The sequence below is a fragment of the Camelus ferus genome, chromosome 9 (assembly GCF_009834535.1).
Source record: "Camelus ferus isolate YT-003-E chromosome 9, BCGSAC_Cfer_1.0, whole genome shotgun sequence".
NCBI classification, from domain to species: Eukaryota; Metazoa; Chordata; class Mammalia; order Artiodactyla; family Camelidae; genus Camelus; species Camelus ferus.
The window spans coordinates 45,808,974-45,831,404 of NC_045704.1; the positions used below are offsets into that span (position 1 = coordinate 45,808,974).

General features: G+C 39.0%; 1 protein-coding gene and 1 long non-coding RNA gene across 2 annotated transcripts in view; one reads left to right on the top strand and one right to left on the bottom strand.

The window, feature by feature from the left end:
* Positions 1-310: 310 nt before the first annotated feature.
* Positions 311-8,812, bottom strand: PSMD7 (proteasome 26S subunit, non-ATPase 7). The gene is made up of 7 exons (XM_032486652.1): positions 8,624-8,812; positions 6,402-6,493; positions 5,424-5,516; positions 4,640-4,737; positions 3,982-4,062; positions 1,985-2,076; positions 311-1,265 (listed from the first exon to the last, which is right to left on the bottom strand). Exons 1-7 carry the CDS (start codon positions 8,695-8,697, stop codon positions 821-823), a joined length of 975 nt encoding a protein of 324 aa, XP_032342543.1. The 5' UTR covers positions 8,698-8,812; the 3' UTR covers positions 311-820.
* LOC116665794 overlaps positions 8,812-22,431 on the top strand; it is a 489,125-nt gene continuing 475,505 nt past the window's right edge. The window contains exon 1 of the long non-coding RNA XR_004322484.1: positions 8,812-9,042. This is a non-coding gene — a long non-coding RNA (uncharacterized LOC116665794). The remainder of the gene's footprint in view (positions 9,043-22,431) is intronic.

Consider the following 22,431-nt stretch of genomic DNA (forward strand, 5'->3'; position numbering starts at 1 on the left):
GTTCTATCCCCACTAAACTTGTGGTCTGATGTACTTAGACCAACTGCAGAGTAAGTGAATGTGTCTCTTATGAAAAACTGCTCTAAGAACTTATTCACAGATGAAGAATCTGGGGCATTAACCAGGACCCAGGTCTTCTGGGCTCAGTTGAGAGTTCTCACTACAGCTGTCTGTTTTAAAAGGAATGAGACTTTCATAAAAGATTCCAAATCTAAGATAATTCTCAAGGCAGCTTCAATTGAAGACTGTCTTAGCTGCTTCTGAAAACAATGGATCGCCACTCCCAGTCAAAAATGACTAGAACACGGACTTAAAAACCAAGCCATTTAATTGTGTCTTTGAAGGTAAACAATATATTGAGCTGGAGCCCAAGCCCCAAGAATGCCAGAGCGACGTGTCTGAGAGGTCCCGTGGGGTGGTACTCTAGAGTCCAGAGGGTCAGACCTCAAGGTGTCCCAAGGCAGACAACTTACGAAATTTGTGCATTCCATCCTGCACTTTTGCAGACTGCCAGAAACAGATCCCAAGTCTTTTGAGATGGGGAAAATTCAACTCCTGGTTTTATAGGTAAGAGAATGAAGAGTACCAAAAATGTTACATTTACTTGTCTTCTCTTTTCTCACATAGAGTGAGGCCTGAGCTATCACATCCCCACCTCACAGCAGCCTAAGCTGCAGTTTAGGTACAAGATTAGTCCCTCTATCCAGAGAGTTCTCATCAGTACAGCTTTTTAACAAGCGCTTACAGTGAAAAGAACCCTCTGGCGGCACACTGAGTTAGTTTATAAGGTTTTAATTTACAAATTAAAAAGCTACATGTTTTACTTTTTCTCTTTTTTCTCTTCTTTCTTTACATCACTCTTTTCCTTATCTTTCTCTTTCTCTTTGTCATCTTTTCTATCTTTCTTGCTGTCTTCTTTTTCCTGCCCTTCTTTCTTCTCTGCATCCCGGTTGGCGATCTTGTTGTTGATGAGGTTGTGCAAGGCGACCACGGAACGGATCAGTGAGGCCAAATACACAACCACCATCTGGTCGTTGGTCTTCAGGTAGAAGGCCTTGACAAACTCCTGCAGGCTGACATCTGGCAGCAGGTTGAAGACGTCCTGCAGCTGGTAGATGATCTGGTGGTTGATGGGCAGCTTGCCCATGGCCACTTTCTCCAGGTAGCTCCTGATATCCAGAAGCTTAGAGTTGAGTCCCTTCAAACCATGGACCTGGTTTGTGATCCGCTGGGAAAGAGTGCCCACTGTAGTGTCTTTGATGTCTCTGTAGTAACCCATGAGAAAGGCAGGAAAACACATCAGTGTATTATCACACAGTTTCTCACATTCTAAGAAAACACCCAGTTTTCCAAAAGAAAAATGTTACTTCTTTATATGATTAAGATTTGAGTGTCAACTGTCTTAATTTTGTTTTTATTTGGAGGCATGTACTTCGTCTTTCTCATCACAGGGCATTTTTCAAAAGAAAAAGAACTAAAATGAAGCCATTTTCACTCTGGAAAAAAAAAAAAAACCAGGCTCTCTACTTAAACTTCTCTGTTCCTAAAAAGGGTGGCATTTTCTCCACCTGCATCTACAATGTTGTGAGAAGCTTTTATATCAGTTAGCAGTAACTTTTTGAACTGGAAGGAATCTTATTCTTTGAGAACATCTCTGACCCTTTCACATAAGTCAGGGTTATGTAAGTGGAGTATTTTAAAATAAAACCCCACCCCAAGATGCAGGAAACTGGTTAGCTACATTCACTGAAAAGGACGTACATTGGAGGAGCACTTGCTTGCTTTTATTTTTCACATCTGTTCCTGTCACTGTCAGCACGACAGTTTCCGGACAAGGCGTGCTGCCCAAAGTCATAAGTCGTAACTCAGGACACTTTAGGGATGATCCGGGACAAGAACCCAAGCCTCTGTACTCCTGAGATGGCTGTCTTCCCTACACCGAGCAGCCCCTTGGGCTGCTTCTGATTCTGATGCTAAGTCTCACCGTAACAAGTGTTCCACTCCAACTTCCTCGGCTTCCTCTGCTCCAATTTCACTGGTCACATGCTCAAATGTTTTTGAGGTTGGGGTTCCATCCTGGGAGAGGAGACTTAATTAGTCATTTACTTACAAATGAACAAACTGGCGCATGTTCATTTTCACGCCTTGATTCTTCTGCTTTTAAGTCAAATCACTTTGTGGGTGCACTATTGTGTTTTCCATGGCAAAGGTGGGTAAAGTTTGCTTTGAAAGCTTAGTCTTCTAAGCTAAAGTCCCAGTGATCCTGCTCAGTGATGAGCTGTGCTGGGGCATCATCATTAGCTTGTTTCTGAGAACAATCCTGATATTCTGTCAAGCCTGCAGCAGGGATGGACACTTAGGGAAGTCTCGGTTAGGCTGAATTTTATGGACTATAATAGTTCATTCAAAAATAGGCAATATATGGAGTATCTGTACTTGAGGCAAGCTCATGTGAGAAAGTGTAACTTTTAACCATCTACTGTCCCTTAGATCAAATGATTAGAGCACCAAAACAACGTAGTCAGAGTAACTGACTTGCTGGTGGCCGGAATTAATCAAGGAACCCATTAGTGGATGTGGTTCACTGTATTACCTAGTGACCTCTTGATGGGACTCAGGAGAAACTTCTCAGATCTTGTGCCAGAAGAGGCTGTATACTGCCTGTAAAGTCTGTAAAGCGTCTGCAAGGCAGGGCAGCATAGCAGTGAGCGCACAGACTTTAGCCAGACTGCTTAGGTTCAAAGCCTGGCTCTGCCATGAATGTAATAAGGGAGCTGTGAGACTTTGGGAAAGTTACTTCACTTAAACAAGTAGTATAAACATTAGTTGCTATTATTTTATCCAGGACAGTAATGAATCCTGCGATGGCATTTTCTTCTTGGCTTTGTATGCTACGATGGTCAGAGCCTTTAACAATCTTGCAGGACTTCATGGAGTGTCTTTTCAGGTACTATTTTTTCCTTGGCTTCATCTTATGACTGGTACATCCCCTCCGTCATGTTTCGTTACGTGTGTGTGTGTGCATGCTTGCATATGTGTGTGTAAGAACAGCTTCAAATTCCTTTTTGAAAGAAGCAGGGAAAAATTTAACTTAAAACAACTGTATCAAGACCAGGGATGAAAGCCTTATTGCATCTAGGCAAAAATTTGGATCTAGACTCTCTGGTAGCAAGGCAAAGAGAAACAGGAGGCTAGAGCTCAGTGCAAGGAACATTTGTAGGGAGCTAACTTAAAATAGCCTTTTCCAGATTTTAAAACTGAATATACGGACAACTGTAAGGAAGAAAGACAGCCTTCAATCTTCCCTCCAACTTTTGACTTTGGAAATTCACGACTGAACTCTTTGTACACCCTAAGTGCAAATATTTTATGCTCCCAACAAAACTCATGTACAGTTTCACATCAAATCCTATCCTAGAATTTGAGTTCAATTTTCCTGGAAAAATAGAGAAAAGCCACTCTGGCAGCTCTTCATGTCTATACCCAAGGCACAAGCTCATGGACGCAGAGCAGGTGATGAACGCCATGGAGCTGACTGTTCAGGTGTCAAGACACATAGACAGGTCTTGCCATCGAGCTCCTGGCAGCTCTGACTTACTCTATTTGAAAACCTAGGATTTAGTCTATAGGGACCAGAAATCTTTAAGGAGAAGACTGTCACAGGAGGGACCAACAGTGGAAACTGTACTAGATTAAAACAAGCTCACCAGGCTCTGCATTCACTTTACTGAGACCATCTCTGGGCAGTCATTTGACTGCTTTCAACTCCATCTGTAAAAGCCTCAATTTCACTTGTAAAAAGGGGCTTTAGATTTCTTTGGTCCTCTCTATACCTAAAACTTGGTGATATCAAACTGTTGACAGAAGTCAACAAGCTTTTCTTTGTTACAAAGTATCTGTTGACTTGAAAATGGGGGGAAAAACCCAACTGCCCAAAAAGTAGCAAATCTATTCTCCTAGGTTCACAGCAAGATGACTTACATCATGAACTTCTTCCACTGAAATATATGCTTCCGTGGGCAGTCCCAGGTCCTTTGGTTTCACGTCTATAATGACCAATACCTGGCATAAAAAAACATCTTAGCAGACCATCTCACACTGAACACATAAGGAATAATTGCAGCCATTCTGATCGTAACGATTACTGAAGATTTTTCATTCATTTTCCAGATACGAGCCAGAATTTTCACAAAAAAAAGACTTTACATTTCAAATTATCATATCATTTGCTCTGCTCTTCAACCCCATCCATTAACAAGCTGAGTAGTAGTACAGTGGGCTACCAAGCAGAAGGAAATTACAGTCAATACAGCCAACATTTTAATCCCAACCCCATACTTAAAAGACCTTCCTAACCACTCTGAATCTCACTTTTCTCATTGTAAAGAAGATAACAACCCCGTATAGTTATTGAGAGGATTAAGGAAGATAATCATATACCTGGCACTTAGCAGATGTTTACTGTAATTTACTAAATCCATTGGGTTACTGTATACTACACGTAACACTGCAAATTAACACAGGAAGCTTACAGAGAAAAAATGGTGAAATGATTCACTACCCATATCCTTCCTAGAATGCACTTTTACTTGAGTTAGCTGGCAAAGACTATCAGTCAAGAGTTTTAGAGTACACTTACTGAGTTAGGGCAGTATCGTTTCATGAGTTCATTGATGGCGATGTCATTCTTGTGTAGTTTAGGGCCTGTGTGGTACCACCCAACTATTCTTTCTCTGGCTGGGAAGGAAAATATTAGTGAGTTTGAATTGTTACCTAAAGATCTATATAATTCCCTCAAAAAGGGTAAGAACTACACTAGTTATGTTCCGTACCTTTTTCAAAAATTCTAGACATCTAAACCTTGACATACTCATGAAATCTAAAACTCAAATAACAGATTCTCAGAAAAAAAGCAGTGAGGGAAATCCAGAGACATCTATATCTCAGACTAGTTTAGGAGATCAGTCATACATGAAACAACTAGAAAACAATTCCAAGGCAATATATAAACAAGTGCAAGTTCATGTCACATAGATTGCAACTGTGAATGCTGTGGGAATACTCATTTTCAAAGCAATGTGGTTGCTGTAATGAAATAAAATGAAAATGTAACAGAAGGAGATATTTACCCTAGTGGTACTAAAACTCTGGGGGCAGGTGGATTTTATTTGATCATTCTTTGCTTTTCTGCTGCAGAGAGCTGGCTTTCTCCCCTGAAACCTAGGTGGTCTAGCTGGCCTTAAATTGTTACTCTAGTTTCTCATTTTTTCTATCTCATTCCTTTACGACTATTAGTCATAGTTTAGCTAAGTGAAAGGGCCTTTGACATTAAACAGAAAAAAGCAAATACTTAGAAAAGGCATCAGGAACATGTATGAGCATTTACACACACACACACACATCAATGCCATAATGCCACATACCATTGACCTTCTTAAACATTCCATACATGTTTTCCAAATAATCATGGTCTAAAAACCAGACAGAATCATCTTTGTCGTCTTCATCAAAAGGGACTAAAAGGAAAAAAAAAAACAGTTTAGGGTGCTGGACAGAACTCTAAGGAGTTCACATTCCTTATACAACTGTGGACTCCAAGGCCAGATCTAATCCATGTGTTTGGTTTGTCTGACATAGTATTAAAATTATTTTTGAGTTGCTTTATTAAAACCTGGGAGATTTCACATACAAATCCAGACTTCCAGGTTCTCTTGAAAAACTGGAAGGTCCAGCAATAACTGGCTAGAGCCAGAGGCCACCTCCTTTGAAAAGGACACATGTCCTTCAGTTTGCTAAAAGCTCTATCACTTCCTAATACTTCCCATCTGGCAAATTACTGCCTGATCCTTTTAGACACTGGAGTTAGGGATCTCTAGTCTAGTGGCCATGCCAGCAATTATTCTGTTCTTTATTATTGTTGCTTTAATCATTAAATATATGGATACCTTCTTGTAAAGATTCATGAAACAGAGTGAAAAATAAGGTCTTTAGCTCCCCCTTGCCTACCCATAACTACGGTTAATAGTTTAGTGCAGGGGTTTGCAAACTCTATTAGCTGCCTATTTTAATTGTTTTAATATAATACAGCTATTCGTTTGTCTACATACTGTCCACAGTTGCTTTCCTGCTACATTGGCAGAGCTGAACAGTTGCAGTGGAAACCGTATGGCCTGCAAGTTTAAAACACTGACTATTCAGTTCAGTGCATGGCCTTCAGTCTCCCTTTTCTTCACTTAAGCAATTCTGAAATAGAATCTCTTGGTTGTAGTAAAAAATGGAGACCACGGAAATTTCTTTCTTTTTAAAAGTTAACTGACATTTTAACCATACTCAGAAAACTATAAAATTTGTCTATTTATTTTTTTAAAAACTGAGGTATAATTTACAAATTTTTCTTTTACCTGCAAAACTGTTGGATACATCAAGTACTTTCTTTTGCCATGACCCCAAAAGCACACCAACAACACGCTTCTGGTTTCCGACCTTGCCTATTCTGAATGAGAAAACAGAAGGTCAGTCTGGATAGGTATAGACAGAAATGGACCCAACAATAAGATACTCAACGGGAAACATCAATGGTACAGATACAATTTAGCTTAGCTGGGAACTAATCCCACTAAGCAAATGTAATAGGTTAGTCCTTAATAATTAAATTCTAATAAATATGATGGGTAATTCATGAACTTTGTACACTGGCAGTTTTGCTCACTGCTGACTGAAAAGTAATACATGCTTGGGAAAAGATCTCAAACTTTATAGAAATTTTAAATGGGGAAAATGAAAAATCCCTGGATCTCAAGGTTTTAAGTTATATGGTTGGTGTCTGAAAACACACTTAAGTTATATTACCACACTTAATTTTTTTTTCCTTTGCAGCTTACCTTTCTCTTTTAAACTTTCCCCATCTTCTCTAGCCTCAAAATCTTTTCAGGGATAAAGATGCTGAAGTATAACCAGTTTTATGCCAGCTTGCGACTGTTCTCTGTAACATCTATTCTGTGTCAACAAGTCCCACTAGATGTTATCATTCTTTGTACTTTTTAGGGGCTCAGAAAATGATTCTCAACCAGAGGCATGTGTGTGCCATTTGTGGTTTTTCTGAATGGCTTAATTACGCAGAAGCTGGAAGTGAGCTGGTGACTAAGCGTACTGGGAGGAGTGCTCAATGAGTGAGGAAGATTACTTTAGAATTTCTATCTCCCTATCAAAGCTCCTCAGTGACTTTGTGCTATGGAGCTACAAGTACTTCAATTATACAATCTCATTTCATTGGTCTTCATGTAGGATTCTCCTTTAAACACGAGCAAATGTGACATACAGAAACAATACAATTCTATGTTCAAAGGAAAGACAAAGCCACTGTGAAATGAACTACAATTGCTTAAAGTTGTGGCTTTCACACTGATTTATCTGTATTTATCTAAACCTATGGTTTGGCAAATTTATAAATACTTACTATATTTAGGGTTTGGATCAAACAAAATTAAGGATTCTGTATTCTGGTGGTTCTGATTTTTTTGAAAATCACCATTCAAAGGAAACTTCCAAACTCATGGGCTTTTCTTTTGGTCTACAAAAATCCATTTGTGCTTTTAAAAACCCTACAATTGTTATCTGACACAGCAGCTTGCATTGTCTGCTGTACTACGCTCTTAACAAGTGTTTGTTGAACTTACTGAATAGAACTGAAATGATGCCTGCCCCCTTAGCACCTCCACTAATGGGAGAAAAATAGTAATTATTGTACAGTGGGAAAGCTCACATATACTGTTAGGTTAAGGGTCCTACAAAACAGTGGAACTGAACTGGGGGCCCTAAACCTCACAGAAATCTTGAGTTTGTTTTTGGCTCTGGTTCAGTTAGGAGTTGAACAAAGCAAGTTGCAAGAGAATGGACACAGCAACTATGGCTTTACAGCAGATGCTCCCAACTGGTTCTTTACAGTTTTCCAATTCAAGTAATTATCGCGTAAAACTTACGAACACGTGTATCAGGTCCAGCAGGAGGAACAGCTCAAAAACAAGCAAGCGAAGTCGGAAGAAACATCGGTGGGATGATTTATTATCTTACTCATTAATGCTAAAATCTCCTAGTCTCATTTTAAAAGAAAATCTTTACAACTCATCTACGTTTTAAGGTATCGTCAAACCAGATTCCCACTTCGAAACTTTCACAAGTTAAAGCCACAGGTCTTCCAGGGAGCCCTTCGGGGCGCTGAGACCAGAATTTCGGTGACAGCCTTCCAAGGTAAAAAAGGCGAGTCTGAAGGGCTTTCCCACAAGACATCAAGTCTTTTTAGCGAAAAGGGGCGGACGAGGTGATAGATGGGCATGAGGCCTGGGGATCAGGGCCAAAAGGAACCTTGGTTCCCATACTCTGGCATCGTACGGACTGGGTAAAAGGAACGAGCAGCCTAGTTCCTGGAGTGCCGGCTGGGGGTCGGGAGGGACGATGCCGGGTGACTTGGGCTTCGTGAAAGGAGATTGGTCTGGGCCCCTCGGAGACTCAGGTCCTACCCCGGCCCATCAGCGCCCCGCGGCCGCCGCGCCGTCCCCAGCGCGCCCGTGACTCAGCAGCGGCGGCGCCGCGGATCCCGGTAGGCCGCCCCATGCCGCCCGCTCACCGGTTGAAATGATCCACCACACTGAGCAGCACCAGGGGGTGGACCACCACTTTCTGCACCGCCAGCTCCGGCATCGCGAAACACCCCGCCCGCCAGGCCCTGCTCCCTACGACCCGCAAACACCGGCAGCCCGAGGAGCGGCGACTCTCTGGGATTCTCCAGGCCCGGCTCCTCCTCTTCCGGCCGGGTCGCCGCCGCGCGGCCCCTTCTTCCGCTCCCAGAATGCCGCGCGCGCCGGCCCCGACTGTAGCTCCCGTCGCCACTGTGAGGAGAGCAAGTGCCCTGAAAGGCGGGACCCGCCTCGGCTGACTGACTGCGGGTTTCCCAGGTCTTGAAAGCTAACGGGATTCTGGAGACTGATAAAGGTTGACCTCCTGGTGTTTGGCCTGTACCGTCACCCGCGGCGGCTTTATGCCTCAGTCAGTGCCTTCCTAGCTGTCCGCCCCCCCCCCCGCCCCCACCTGAAGACTAGAGAAAATACTGAGAAAAAAATGTAAATAGTAGTAACTAATATTTCCACCATTCAAAAAATGTTCACCTTTGCTTCCAGTCAGAATCCTCCAGAACTTCTTAGAGGAACTAACTTTTTATTTTTATTTTTTATTTTTTAGAGGAACTAACTTTAAATATCAAGCATTAGGGCATGCTTTTACAGTAGGTTTGGTAATTTATCTCATCGTCATTTTATTGTCAGGGAATCTTTACTGTGGACACTTAGCAAATAATCTACCCGTCTGTGTTTTCTACCTGTCTTTATGTTACTAAGGGCTAGAAGAATGCAATTTGTGCCTAGAGTCAGATCATTCAGGTTGATTTTCAAATAAAAAAGTTGAAGAAAAAATGAAAAGCAGTAAGGAAATACGTTTTCTCATTTAGCTGGGAAAGAGAAAAAAGAGCACTAAAAGGGGAAACGTAAGAGACGAGGACTTAAGCTTATTTGCAGAAGGAGGCAAATGACTTAAAATTCATACAAGTTTATATTTCTGTCTGACTTTAAGTTGCTGTTATTTAAACAAAAACAATACTTCATCAGCTTGAATTGTTGAGTTATTGTTTATCCTGTCTTTGAACACCTTTTACCTTCTCTCTATCACTAGAGGATCTGACCTCTCTGAAGAATGACCAAGTGACTTTTGCCCTGAATCTTAGCCTCTTTCCAGTATAACCAGGGGGCTTTTGATATTCTTTCTGGGTCTTACCCATCACTTTCTTCATATACTCTTCTTACTTTTGGGAACACTTTGGATTTTCCTCATTTCTTTTAATATTTGTGATTTGGCTATCAGAAGATTGCTGCTACTTCTTAAGACAGTAAAACTTTTAAATTAAGAAAATTTAAGTCAGCCACATTGTGTGATGTGTTAAAGCATACTTGTTGGTATTTAGTGCCTGTCAAAGTAGACATTTTTGTTTTGTCTTTTGTATGGTGCTATTCTACACGGAGTAGACATATATCTGTTACGAAAAGAGCTTGGAAGGGTTTTCCCCCTTAATTTTTAAGATCCAAAACTTATTTTGATTTTTTCTTATGTGTCAAATAAGGCATAAGAATTGGAGTCTAAAGGAAGCTTTTTTGTACTAAAATATATAAACAGTATAAAGAAGGCAACGTGAAATCACAGGGAAGGTATTTTCCATGGTGCTTGCTTTCTTTCTTTCTTTTTTTAATGGAACTGACTTGAAATCATAACTGATCTAGCCACTGCTGGGGCTGAATTCATTCAGAGAAGTGCAGGAGGAGATACAAGAAATCCACTTCTTTTGTTCATTTAATTCTGGACCTAACTTTAAGAGGATCTGATGAGAGCATAAGGCTATTACTTTCCTTTGACCATCTTTGTGTGTGTTTTTTTTTTTAAGATGTAGTTTTATTTTATTTATTTTTAATTGAGGTATAGTTGATGTGCAGTATGACGTAAGTTACAGGTGTACTATATAGTGATTCAAAATTTTAAACAGTTATACTCCACTTACAGTTACTATAAATTGTTGTCTATAGTCCCCATGTTGCACATTATATCCTTGTAGTTTATTTTGTACAAAGTAGTTTGTGTTTCTTAATCCCCTACCCCTATGTCTTTCTTTTTTTTAATGTTAAATTCTCCTTTTTCCAGGTTTCTTGAGATGTAATTGACATCTAATGTGTAAGTTTAAGGTGTACAATGTGATGATTTGATACACGTATATACTGCAAAATGATTACCACAATAAGCTTAGTTAATGCTTCCATCAGCTCACATAATTACCATTTTTTTGGTGTTGTGAGAACATTTAAGAGCTACAATATATAATACAGTATTGTTAATATAGCCACCATACTGTACCTTCGATCTCCAACTTACAATTGGAAGTTTGTTCGTTTTGATCACCAATTCCTGCTTTCCCTACTCCCAGCCTCCGACAACCACTATTCTATTCTCCATTTCTGTGAATTTTCAATTTTTTTTCAATTCTACATATAAGTGAGATTATCAAGTTGTCTTTCTATGTGACATGTTTCACTTAGCCTAATGCTCTCAGTGTCCATCCATGTTGTCACAAATGGCAGGATTTCCTTCTTTTTTATGGCTGAGTAATATTTGTGTGTGTGTATGTATGTATATATACACACACACACATACACACACACATAAACACACACATCACATTTTCTTTATCAGTTCATCAGTCAGCAGACACTTAGGTTATATCCATGTATTGACAATTGTGAATAATGCTGCAGTGAACATGGGGGTACGGACATCTCTTTGAGGTAGTGATTTTGTTTCCTTTGAGTACATACCCAGAAGTGGGTTACTGGATCATATATTATATTTTTAGTTTTTTGAGTTTTTCATTTGTAGACATTTTGATGATAGTCATTCTGAGAGGTGTGAGGTGATATCTTGTCATGGTTTTGATTTGTGTTTCCCTGATGATTAGTGGTGTTGAGCATCTTTCATGTACCTGTTGGTCATTTGTATGTCATCTTTAAAAAAAAGTCTATTCAGGTCCTCTGCCCAATTTAAAATTGGATTAGGTACTGTAATCCCTTACCTCAAATTCTTACCTCATGTGAAGGTGTTTTTGCATGTGGATAGTTGTTCAAATTGATGTTTCATAGGGGAGGAATCAGTGCTAGAATTCCTATACTACTGTTTTGTTCATGTCATTCACTCTAATCCACATTTGTCTTTCAATTTAGGGGAATAAGCCCCACAGACACTAGTCATCTTGAAGGAGTTCTTATTTTTGTAAGGTCTGGAACATGGAATAAATGTCCTGCAAGTATGACAGCAATACTTTGAACTCTGTAGCCTCTATTTATCATCTTACTAGATTTGGAAGAAAAAAAAAAGAAGGAAGATATACCACCTTTAGCCTAAGCTGTATTCTTTGTTGGGGTTCAGGCATCCTTGGGGATGGACCACCAGGGTAGGACCACCAGAACTTTACTTGCATGAGTCACTGAGAAACCCTGAATGGAACTCATCTTAAGAGTCAGGTAGACCAGTTTGACCCAGAAACAAACCTTCATCTTTATAGGGAGAACATTGATTCTTGAGATAGTATGAATCTGCCACTCAGATTTACCTCTCAGTTTAACCCATCATGGACTTATATCTGAGTCCAGAAAGCCATGTTGGATAAGCTTTATGAGAAAATTGAAAGAGCTATTTCATAAAAGCTTTGTGAAACATTTTGGCACAAGTGGGAGCTCTGCTTATGGTACTTCTCTAAGAGAGTATAACCAGAAAACGTGAGGAGACGCCTTCTTATGCACATTGCAGTTTTAGCCCCTTGAGGCACCAGTACTTGAACAATAGTGGTGGCAGGAGGCTAGTCTGTAGGAGTTGGTAGTGTCTATCAGCGTTAGTAGGCCTGGGGGTTGTTTTGACATAGAGCAGGAAAAAATAAAACCAAGGATGCTCGTTTCTTGTATGCATGTACAACATCTCTGAGTTTCTGAGAAACGTTTGGGGTGTGAGAAGCTTAGTAAAGTCTTGCAGTAACAAGTGGAATGCAATGGACAATGAAACACTGATTTTATGTGTATATAGGATAGTATTACGTATTCAGCAAAGACTATCTAAAAACAGCTCACTGCCTATTGCAAATTTCATACATAGCTCAAGTCCTCTGTCGGTCATTAAAAAATATTTTTCCTAAGAGGAGTCCTTTAACTTTTCTTTAATCATCTCATAATAAAAGTAAGAAAATAGTTTAAAAATTCTAGTAGTATATTAATCAAAGTTGATGACATACAAGGAAACATTGGGGAATGAAAAAGTAAGGTTTTTAGAAGTAATGTGTACAAAGGCAAAAAGCATTATAGGGATATATATGTGTGTCCTGGACTGTGATTATGTTAAAATGAGATTATCTCTTCTAATGGAGGCTATTATATATGTGCATTGGAGGTAATCTTTGGAGAATTATTAATATCCTTCCTGTCTCTTGCCTGTCCCATACAAAACATTTGCTCTAGTTTTTGGAAGGCTTCCATCTGTGGGGAGGATGTGGGTCAAGAAGAAGTTAGAAAGAGGTGATATTTACCTTCCAACATGCAAAATTGGGTTATTCAATAAGTGAATACCTTTGAAAATCAGGACATTGTCTTGAGAGATAATTTTCTAATCTTTTTATTCTCTTTGTCTCTACCCTAGCTTGGAGATTTCAGTTCATAGGGTCTTCATGTAGTTTAAGGAAATGCCCCACTCACCATGAAGGCTTAGCCAGAGTCAGGAAGAATGAAGAAATGAAGTGAAGGAGGTGAAAGAAAACCCCACTCCTTTTCCTTCCAAGGGAACTGACGGAAGGAGATGAGCAAGGTGGTCAGATGTGAGTGTTTTGGTTTTCCTTTCTTTGAGCTTTGTCTCCTTGTCTCAGAGAGCGGGAAGTGTGCTGGATGAGTGAGGGTACTAAAAGGCAGGGATGAGTTCTTTGTACCTTGTTTTGGACTCAGGAAGATCATAGATTGCCCTGTATCTGCCTGGGCACAGTCACATTGATTTGACAGCACAGTGAGGGAAGTGGAGTGAAGGCATTCACGTTTGACTGCCTGAGCTGCTGTTGGTTCTGGTATGGCATGGACAGAACCCATGAGTGGCAAGTAGGGCAGATCTGTGCTCCGCACTAAATCCTGTAGCACAGGATGCCTGATTTGCTCTTAAACAGTATACCTCAGAGGTGCTGAGATGGGGCCGGTTGGTCTGGGAGCATTCCTATACCAGCTTAGCCACAAGGAAGAGTCCCAAGTATACCAGTCATGAAATGTTCTTTGGAGGCCAGCAAGGCCCCCAGCAACCAGGCTGTAGGTGACTGTATCAGAAACCAGCAGATACTGGCCAACATACATCCAGGGACCAGCACAAGGAGTAGGCCCCTTTCATCCATTGCTACCAAGTCTTGTACACCCCACACCTCTCTTGTATGCCAGCAATCTTAGGGAGAAAAAGGAGTTTAGGAGAAAGCCACCTAAGTGATGGAAACTATTCTAAAGGGACTGTTTAACTTAAGCCAGTTTGGACCTTTAATTTTTTAAAAGTTATTTTCCCCATGTTGATCAGCGTATGGAGGGTTGTGAAGGAAGGTTAGTTATAGACAAAAATAAGAGTACAGGTTCTGGGCACATTTGAAGGTCAAATTAAATGTGAGTCAAATTTGTGATCCCCCATGTCAGTAGGTACTGTAATCCCCAAACCCTGCACTTTCTTTTTCCTTAATGGAGACAGTATGTGGAAACTAGAGTAGTGTATCTTGGGTGTGAGGACAAAAACTTTAATTTCTGGGGAAAACTTAGTTGAGCCACCCTGAGTTTTGTATGGATTTTCTGTAGTCACGTATAATCTGGCTGATGGTGATAGGCAGTTTATTAAAATAACTTATGCGTAAAACTCTTTCCTGAATTGCAGATCAGGACAGACTTCTGTCCATAGGATCTCTCCCCTCAGATGCCCTGTGTCCTACAAGCCTCTCAAGTTGAGCAGGATAAAATTGAATGAACTTGCCATTTTTCTTCCAATGGTTGCTTTTTCTTCTGTAGGAGCTTAGCAGATGCTAAATCAGAAACTTAGTGTCTTAGTCAGAAACTTGCATGTTGTTCTAGATTTTCCATTCCTTTTTCACAAAAATCTGATTGGTTAATCAGCCCTGCAAGTGTTTTAAAAGGCTCGTCACTGTCTGGCACCTGCCTGCCCTTCTTGCTTCCTTACATACCTTGTGAACACCAGCCAGAGTAATGATTTCTCTGGTGTGCCATGCTCATTCATGCTTTGTGACTGTGCATATATTATCTCTCAGCCTACAGTGTTCTTCCTTCTCTTGTCTGCGTATAGAACCTCTAAGTTGTCCTTTGAGTCCTTTGAATTCAGTAACCTTGGTGAAGACCTTGGCCCCCAGGACAGTTAGATTCAAACATTTGGCACATGGTCTGTTCTTGCACTTATCATTTTATTCAGTCCCTGATTATTTTCAGGTTCCCACAGTAGAATGAGAGGCTCAAAAAGATAGAGATTTTGTACTGTTCATTTTTGTATTGCGCAGTGGGTTAGTGCCAGACACATAATAGCACCCAATAATAAACACTTGTTGAATGAGTCAAATTCTTGAAGCCATGTTTTTAGAAACTTCTAATAATTTTGTGTTTTACTTTTGATTCTTTACAGAAGATAGGTAAACTAACATTTATATTGCTAAGAGATCTTATGCAGAGTCTGCTGACCTTTCAGATGATTCTGAATGTTTTTAATGTTTCTTTACTTTTGAATAAGCCTATATGCAAAAATAATGGCTAGTTTGCTAACATGGCCTTCAATTTGTCTACTACCTTCTGCTTAAACTTTAACCTCTTCGAAGGTGTGCTTTGTTTTGCCTCATAATGTACAGTGATGTGAGGTTCTTTATAAGTGTAAGACATAAGAGATACTAGTTTAAAAAAGTACTCTATGAAGGCTGAAGTATTAATATGAAATATTACTAGATAATGCTTCAGAAAAAAGCCTGGAGGGAAATAAAATTGGTAACGGTTGCTGTCTTTGGAAACAATGAGTAGTATATTTCTTTTTGTTTCTTCTAACTGTTCTAGGTTTTCCAATTTTTCTGTAGTCTTCTTACTGTTTTTTAGTAGAAATCATTGGAAATAGGTTGTCATATTAGCAGGGCAGAAGAACATAGATGGTTAGTAGTGCTGTCTCCACAAGCAGACAGACTTGTACAGCAGACAGACTGTTTCCTCATCTGTAAAAGTATATAATGATACACTTACTAATGTTCCTTTGTTAGCCAGACCATTTTTTGATTCCTTTATCTTTATCTTTTGTGTATTACTGTAGATTTTTGCTTTGTGGCTACCATGAGGCTTACACAAAACAACTTGTAGGTGTAAAAGTTTATTTTAAGCTGATAACAACTTTGATCACATACAGACTACCGTTTTCCTCTCCGCTACACACATTTTATGTTTTTGATGCCACAGTTTGTATCTTTTTATATTACCTATTCATTAGCGAATTATTGTAGCTACAGTTATTTTTAACACTTCTATCCTTTAACCTTTATACTTGAGTTAAGTGATTAACACACCATATTACAGTATTAGAGTATTCTGAATTTGACTGTATGCATACCTTTAACCAGTATGTTTTACAATTTCATGTGCTTTCATGTTACTAACTAGCATTCTTTCATTTCAGCTTGAAGAACTCCTTTCAGCATTTTTTTTTTGTAAGGCAGGTAATAGAGGTGATGAGCTCCCTCAGCTTTTGTTTGGCTGAGAGAGTCTTTATCGCTCCTTCATTTCTGAAGGACAGCTTTGCCAGGTAAAGTATACTTGGTTAGAAATTTTTTTTTGTTTCAGCATTTTGAATATACCACCTCACACTTTCCTGGTCTGCAATGTTTCTGCTGAGAAACCTGCTGATATCCTTGTAGGGGTTCCCTTGTATGTGAGGCATTTTTTGTTTCTTCCTTTAAAATTTTATCTTTGATTTTTGACAGTTTTATTATAATGTGTTTTGGATAAAATTATTTTGGATTGAAATTTTGGGGTAACCAAGGAACTTCATGAACTTGGATGTCCAAATCTCTGTCAGATTTGGGAAGTCCTCAGCTGTTATTTCTTTAAATATGTTTTCTACCCTTTTTATCCTCCTTTCTCCTTTAGGGACTCCAATAATGCACAGGTTGTTTCTTTTAATGGTGTCCCACAATTCATGTAGGCTTTCTTCATTCTTTTTCTTCTTCTTTTTTCTTTTTGTTTCTTTGAATGAGTAATTTCAAATGATTTGCATTCGTGTTCACTGATTCTTTCTTGTGCTGAGTCGAACCTGCTGTTAAAAGCTCTCCATTAAATTCTTCAGTTCGGTCATTGTATTCTTCATTCCAAAATTTCTGTTTGGTTCTTTTTTATGTTTTCTATTTCTTTGTTGAAACTCTCATTTTGTTCTTGTATTGTTTTTCTGATTTCATTGAATTGCTTATCTGTGTTCTCTTGTAGCTCTCTTAGTGCCTTTAGTGTAACTATCTTGAAGTATTTGTCAGGCAGTTTTGTATATCTCCATTCTTTGTGGTCAGGTGCTCGAAGTGTATTGTTTCCTTTAGTGGTGTCATGTTTCCCTGATTCCTCCTGTTCCTATTGCCTTGTATAGATGTCTCTGCATTTGAAGAAGCAGTCACCTCTTCCAGATTTTATGGACTGACTTCAGAAAGGAAAGACCTTCACTTGTGTGAGAAGGCAGCCTGGAGTGTGCTATGGCCCTGAGTAGTGATGCGGGGTGCTAAGTGTAGGGGTGAGTAGTAGCTCTGGGTCCAAGGATGTGTGTCTTGTTGGCTCAGGCAGCTGAGGTCCACCACATCAACAATTGCATGATCCCTGGTGAGAGCTGTGAGGGGTCTGCAGTAGCTGCAATGGCTGTTGAGGTACTTATGGTGCCTCCAGGTCCAGTGGCTAGGACCAGGGCAGGTAGTAGTTGGTGGCCAGAGTAGTGGTATATGCATACTTGGCTGCAGGGGCTGGCTGCAGGTGCCTGGGTGGTGGCTGGGGCCTGCTGCAGACATACATGCCATGATGAGTGCTCGGGCTAGCAAAGGAGGGTGGGGCCAACTGTAGCACATGAGCAGCTAAGGGGACCCTGGCTGTTGGTATAGACCTATGTGACTGTGTGGGCTAGCTGTAGGTGTGTGCATTAGCCAGACCATTTTAATTAAGAACTGTGCTTTAACCAGCTGAAACAAAGGGAAATTCATTATCTCATGTAACAGGCAAGTTCAAGGGCTCCACTTATTCCAAGAGCTTAAATGTTGCTTCTTTCTCCTCTACCTTTTGGCATCCTTCAGTGTTTTGGCTCCATTTTCAGATGGACTTTCTACTAGTGGTTGGGAGACATGTTGATAGCTACATACAGTTACAGGTTTAAATCTTTAAAGGAGAGGAGACTTTGAATTCCCAACTTTTATTTATGAAATTTGATTGGCCTTACTGGAACTCAGGGCCAGTCCTTGACTGCTGTGCCCAAGGGAATTGAGTTCTCAAATGTTCAGTTTAGGATCAGTTTGGAGATTGTGCACCTGTGAAGGATCAGCCACCATGACTAGATGGAGTGGAGAAGGAGAAAAGGAGACGTTGTAAATGAAGTAGGGGATGAATGCTTAGGCAAAAACGAGTCTATCCTGTGATATAGAGAGCTTAGCGCAGTTCTTGGAACATAGTAAGAACTTAGCAGATGTTCCAGACATGGTTATCATTGAAGTGTAGGGTCATCATCATTATTACATATTGTAACAGACTATAAGAATTTTGTGTTTTTATTAACTGGTATTTGTATTTTAAATAATCTAGCAAAACAAGAGTTGAAATTCATCTTTTGCATTTGCTGAGTATTTCTTTATCCTTCTTTTGCCTCAGGTATATTTAGTTTATGGAAATGTATTTTTAAAATTCCTTTTTCTAAGTGTATTGGTGATCATTTTGATTTTTCATAGGCTAATTATTATAGAAAGACTGGTTTTGTTTAAAGCAGTTTCCCTTGTTTTATGCTTTACACAAGTGATGGCCTTACATGTTGGCCCTAGATAGCTGTATGATTGTTATTCCTCTTGTTGTTGTCATATTTCATTTAACTGCAAATTAAAAAGAGCTAAAAAAATTACAGCAATTTCTAGTTTATATCCAGGAAATAGAACTCTCCACAGGAACCCTTGCATGGTACAAATATGTTAGAAAACCATTTTCCATTGTGCTTTGAAAGCCTGTAAGGAGGCCACAGTGGAGCACAGTTCACCTATCTTGGATGAGGCCCAGAGAGACTGCGGTGTGCAGACCATAGGAAATCTCCCATCTGAAGAGTTAATTTTCTTTCAGGATCAGTGTTAGTGGCTGCTGCGATTAAAACAAGACGCTTTAAGATTGGTACAGGCGCACATAACAGTTGATTATAAAAGAAAACCCAGGAGGCCAGATTTAGCCTTTGGAGCTACTTTGGTTTGAGCCTTTATTTTGAATTTACCTCTTCCTTCAATTGCACATGTTTTCAGCTTTATTAAAAAGAATTCATTAAATTAACATAAGTAAGCACACAGTTTAAAATGTCTTGAAGTCTGTTTTTGTCTTTTGTTTTTATTCTGATTCTTTTCAGAGCCATTCTTAATGACTGTAAAATTAAGCATTTTTTTTCTTTTTCTCTGTTTTTGCCTGACTTTTAGATGCAGCTTTATGAATGTATTATCAAAACAAGTACAAGGTTTGAAGACAGATAAAACTTTTCATCTTTTAAAGGACAGAGATATTTTTACTTTTCTTATTTTCTTCAGGACAATAAGTCAAAGAAGCATTTATTTTTAATTTGAAAAGCCAGGACAATAATATTAAATAACTACTGTTGGAAGAAAAAAATCAACCATAATGCTAACCTTGAATGTAGCAACTAGTTTTAGTTTTGTATTTACCTTCCAGTTTGGGGCACATACACACATTCTTTAGTTAAGACTGACGTTTTAATGCAACTAGAAAAACTGTTAAGGAGAAATTTAAGGCAAATTGTATCAATTTGAAGTTGGTGTACTTTTGCTTTATGAGTAGAGCAATGTTTGTCAAAAGTAAACTAATTTTTTTGCTTTCTGGAAGAACAGGAAAGGGTAAAACTCTTTAAAAAAATCAGTACACTGTTCATATAACTTGAAATTTTCTTCTTTTAGACATGGAAGTCAGAAGAGAAGTAGGCGTTGACCTGGGTTTGTAATAATACTTCATTGTCACTGACATCCCCTCAGGTTTTCCAAATTTCTGCAGTTTGTTCCTGCAGGTACCTCTTACCTCCTCCAGCCAGGACCTTCAAGCTGTCTTCTACATTGCTGGTGTTCTTTTTTTTTTTCCCCAGTGTGAATTGCTTATGCTATGTCCTTAAAATCCTTCAAAACCTTTCCAATGCCTACGAGATAAAATCTGAACTTTAAGAAGGTATCCAAGACTTTTCCCCACCTGGCCTCAACCAACCACTCAGAGCCTCATCTCCGATTGCTCTGACCTGTCAAACCAACCTGAAACTCCAACCACTTAATCTGTTTCCAAAAGAATTTGCTTTTCTCTGTGCTCATCCTGTTCCCACTTTCTGAATTGCCCTTGACCCCTTAAACACTGGAATTTCTAGGTCTTTCCCACCCTTGAGAAAGACCACACTCAGTAGTTCATCTCTTCTGTTGGAATTTTCCTTACCTTCCCTAGGCAGTGTTAGTTCCTCTGTCCTGTGGTTCCTCATGGCACCTTGTGCATATTTCTATTATACTGCTCATCGTTCTTCATAGTAGTGATTCATTTGACATGTATCTCTTTAGTACTAAGGTACATGTGGAGACCAGGATCATAACTTAGTCATCTTTTTATCTGCACCTAACAAGGGTCCTATAGCTGTTAAGTGTATTGTGTAACTTGGGTAGTATGTTACACAGTACATCCATAATGTTTGGTCAGTGGTCTTTTAGCATGCAGTATTCTCTGTAGTTTCTGATTTAGCCCCCTGCTATACAAAAATAAAACAACACAAAACAAAACCAGACTCAAATAGAATGAGCAAAGCTCTTTGATTAAAAATTTCCCATCAGTGAATGTAATGTTAATTACACCCATTGTTTCAAATATAAATGAAATATGATAAAATCATTCAAAACCAAATGATGTATTTTGGGTAGCTGTAATTTTTCACAAGGTACTAGGTACAATTTTAGGTTAGTGTCAGGTAACCTCTTCACCTTCATTTCTCTCAATACCTTTTATCATAATTTCTGAAGCTCCCCTTTGTAGTTTGAGTTAAAAGTCCTGAGGCAAGCTGTTCAGAAGTCTAACACCTGCTTAGGGCTGAACTGGCAGGGGGAGAAATTGAAAAGCAGTGAAGAGTCTTTTCAGTAAAGTACTTAGCATTTTAAATAGTAGTTGTTTGAAAAAATAATGGTAATAATAGTATTGGAAACTCTCATACCATCCCACGCAGAGAGAGGAATGTGAAGCTGTTTAGTAGATTCATACTTTGAGTTCTCAAAACCCTTCATTTGCAAAGATAGTTCAAACTTGATTTTGATCAAATTAAACTACTGAGAATGTGGACTTTTCCTTGAGCACAGATTTATACCTTCTCTTTTAAAATTCAAACCCTTTTCCTTCTGACATCAAAGAGAAAGGATTGAAGGCTTTTAGAATCTTATCCTAAGATACCAGAAGAAAAAAAAACCCTGGGATAATGGTTATAAAATTAGGAAGGGAGTTTTGAAATAATTAAATTTTGATTCTCATCTGCTGCTGTTTGATATTAACTATAAAGTACCACGTTCTAGGTTAATGAAAAAGTTTTAAAAAGGTGCGTGTACTTTTTAACCCTTAATGTTTTTGTATAATTCCTATGAATTTCTGCAGCCTTTTACAATTCAGAGTGGCAGACTTTTTGAGGTTACATCTCTTAATTTTTTATCTTTTTGCTTCTGTAACTGGAGGAAATTATTTAATTTGTTTTTCCAGCAGAGGGAGACATCTGACCATGAACGTGGTATTGCTACTTGCCAGGAGTATTCTGTAGCCCATTTTATCAATATACATAAAAAACTCAATGTTCAAATTAACTAGTTCAATAAGTAATTTAGCTCATTGATTTTTGGGCATATCCTAAGTGCCATTACAAGCTACGGATATTTTAAATGCCATTACCTAATAGAAGGAATGTTTTAAGCACCTTTTATTGATTTTATTACTGCTTTATTTTGCTGTCTTGGTTTAAAATCATTTTAACCACTCCGTAATCAAGAAGAAATATATCGTTGGTGAAATACAGTCAATTTCCTAAAAACCTTTGACATCGTTAAATAAGGAATTACAGTTGTTAAATCATGTCAGGCAATAACTGAGAGACAGAAGAGATATAAAATTTTGAGCAGTGGGCCAGCATACCAGTAAGCCATGTTGACCTCTAACATTCAGATTCTGCCTATGACAGTCACACTTCAGGTTTGCTTATGGCTTTTACATCAGTGAAAAAGATTTAAAATCTCAGGTAGCAAGGAAGATGGAAGAATGATAGCAAAGTATAATCCAGAGGCAATTACAGTGCTTTTAAATGACCTCTTGTGACTTTTGGTGAAAATGATTCTCTAAGCAATTTTTAAATTTCATTTGCTTTACTTGCTGGATTATAGTTTATTGATATTCTGCATAAGAGGGAACCAGAGCTCACAGAGGTTTTTACCACTTCCTTCTGCTCATTTGATTTTATATTAGCAGTATTACTGAGCTGATCAGCTGGTAGACAGGGAATATGGTCTGTACACTGCTTAATCAAAGAAGTGTAGAA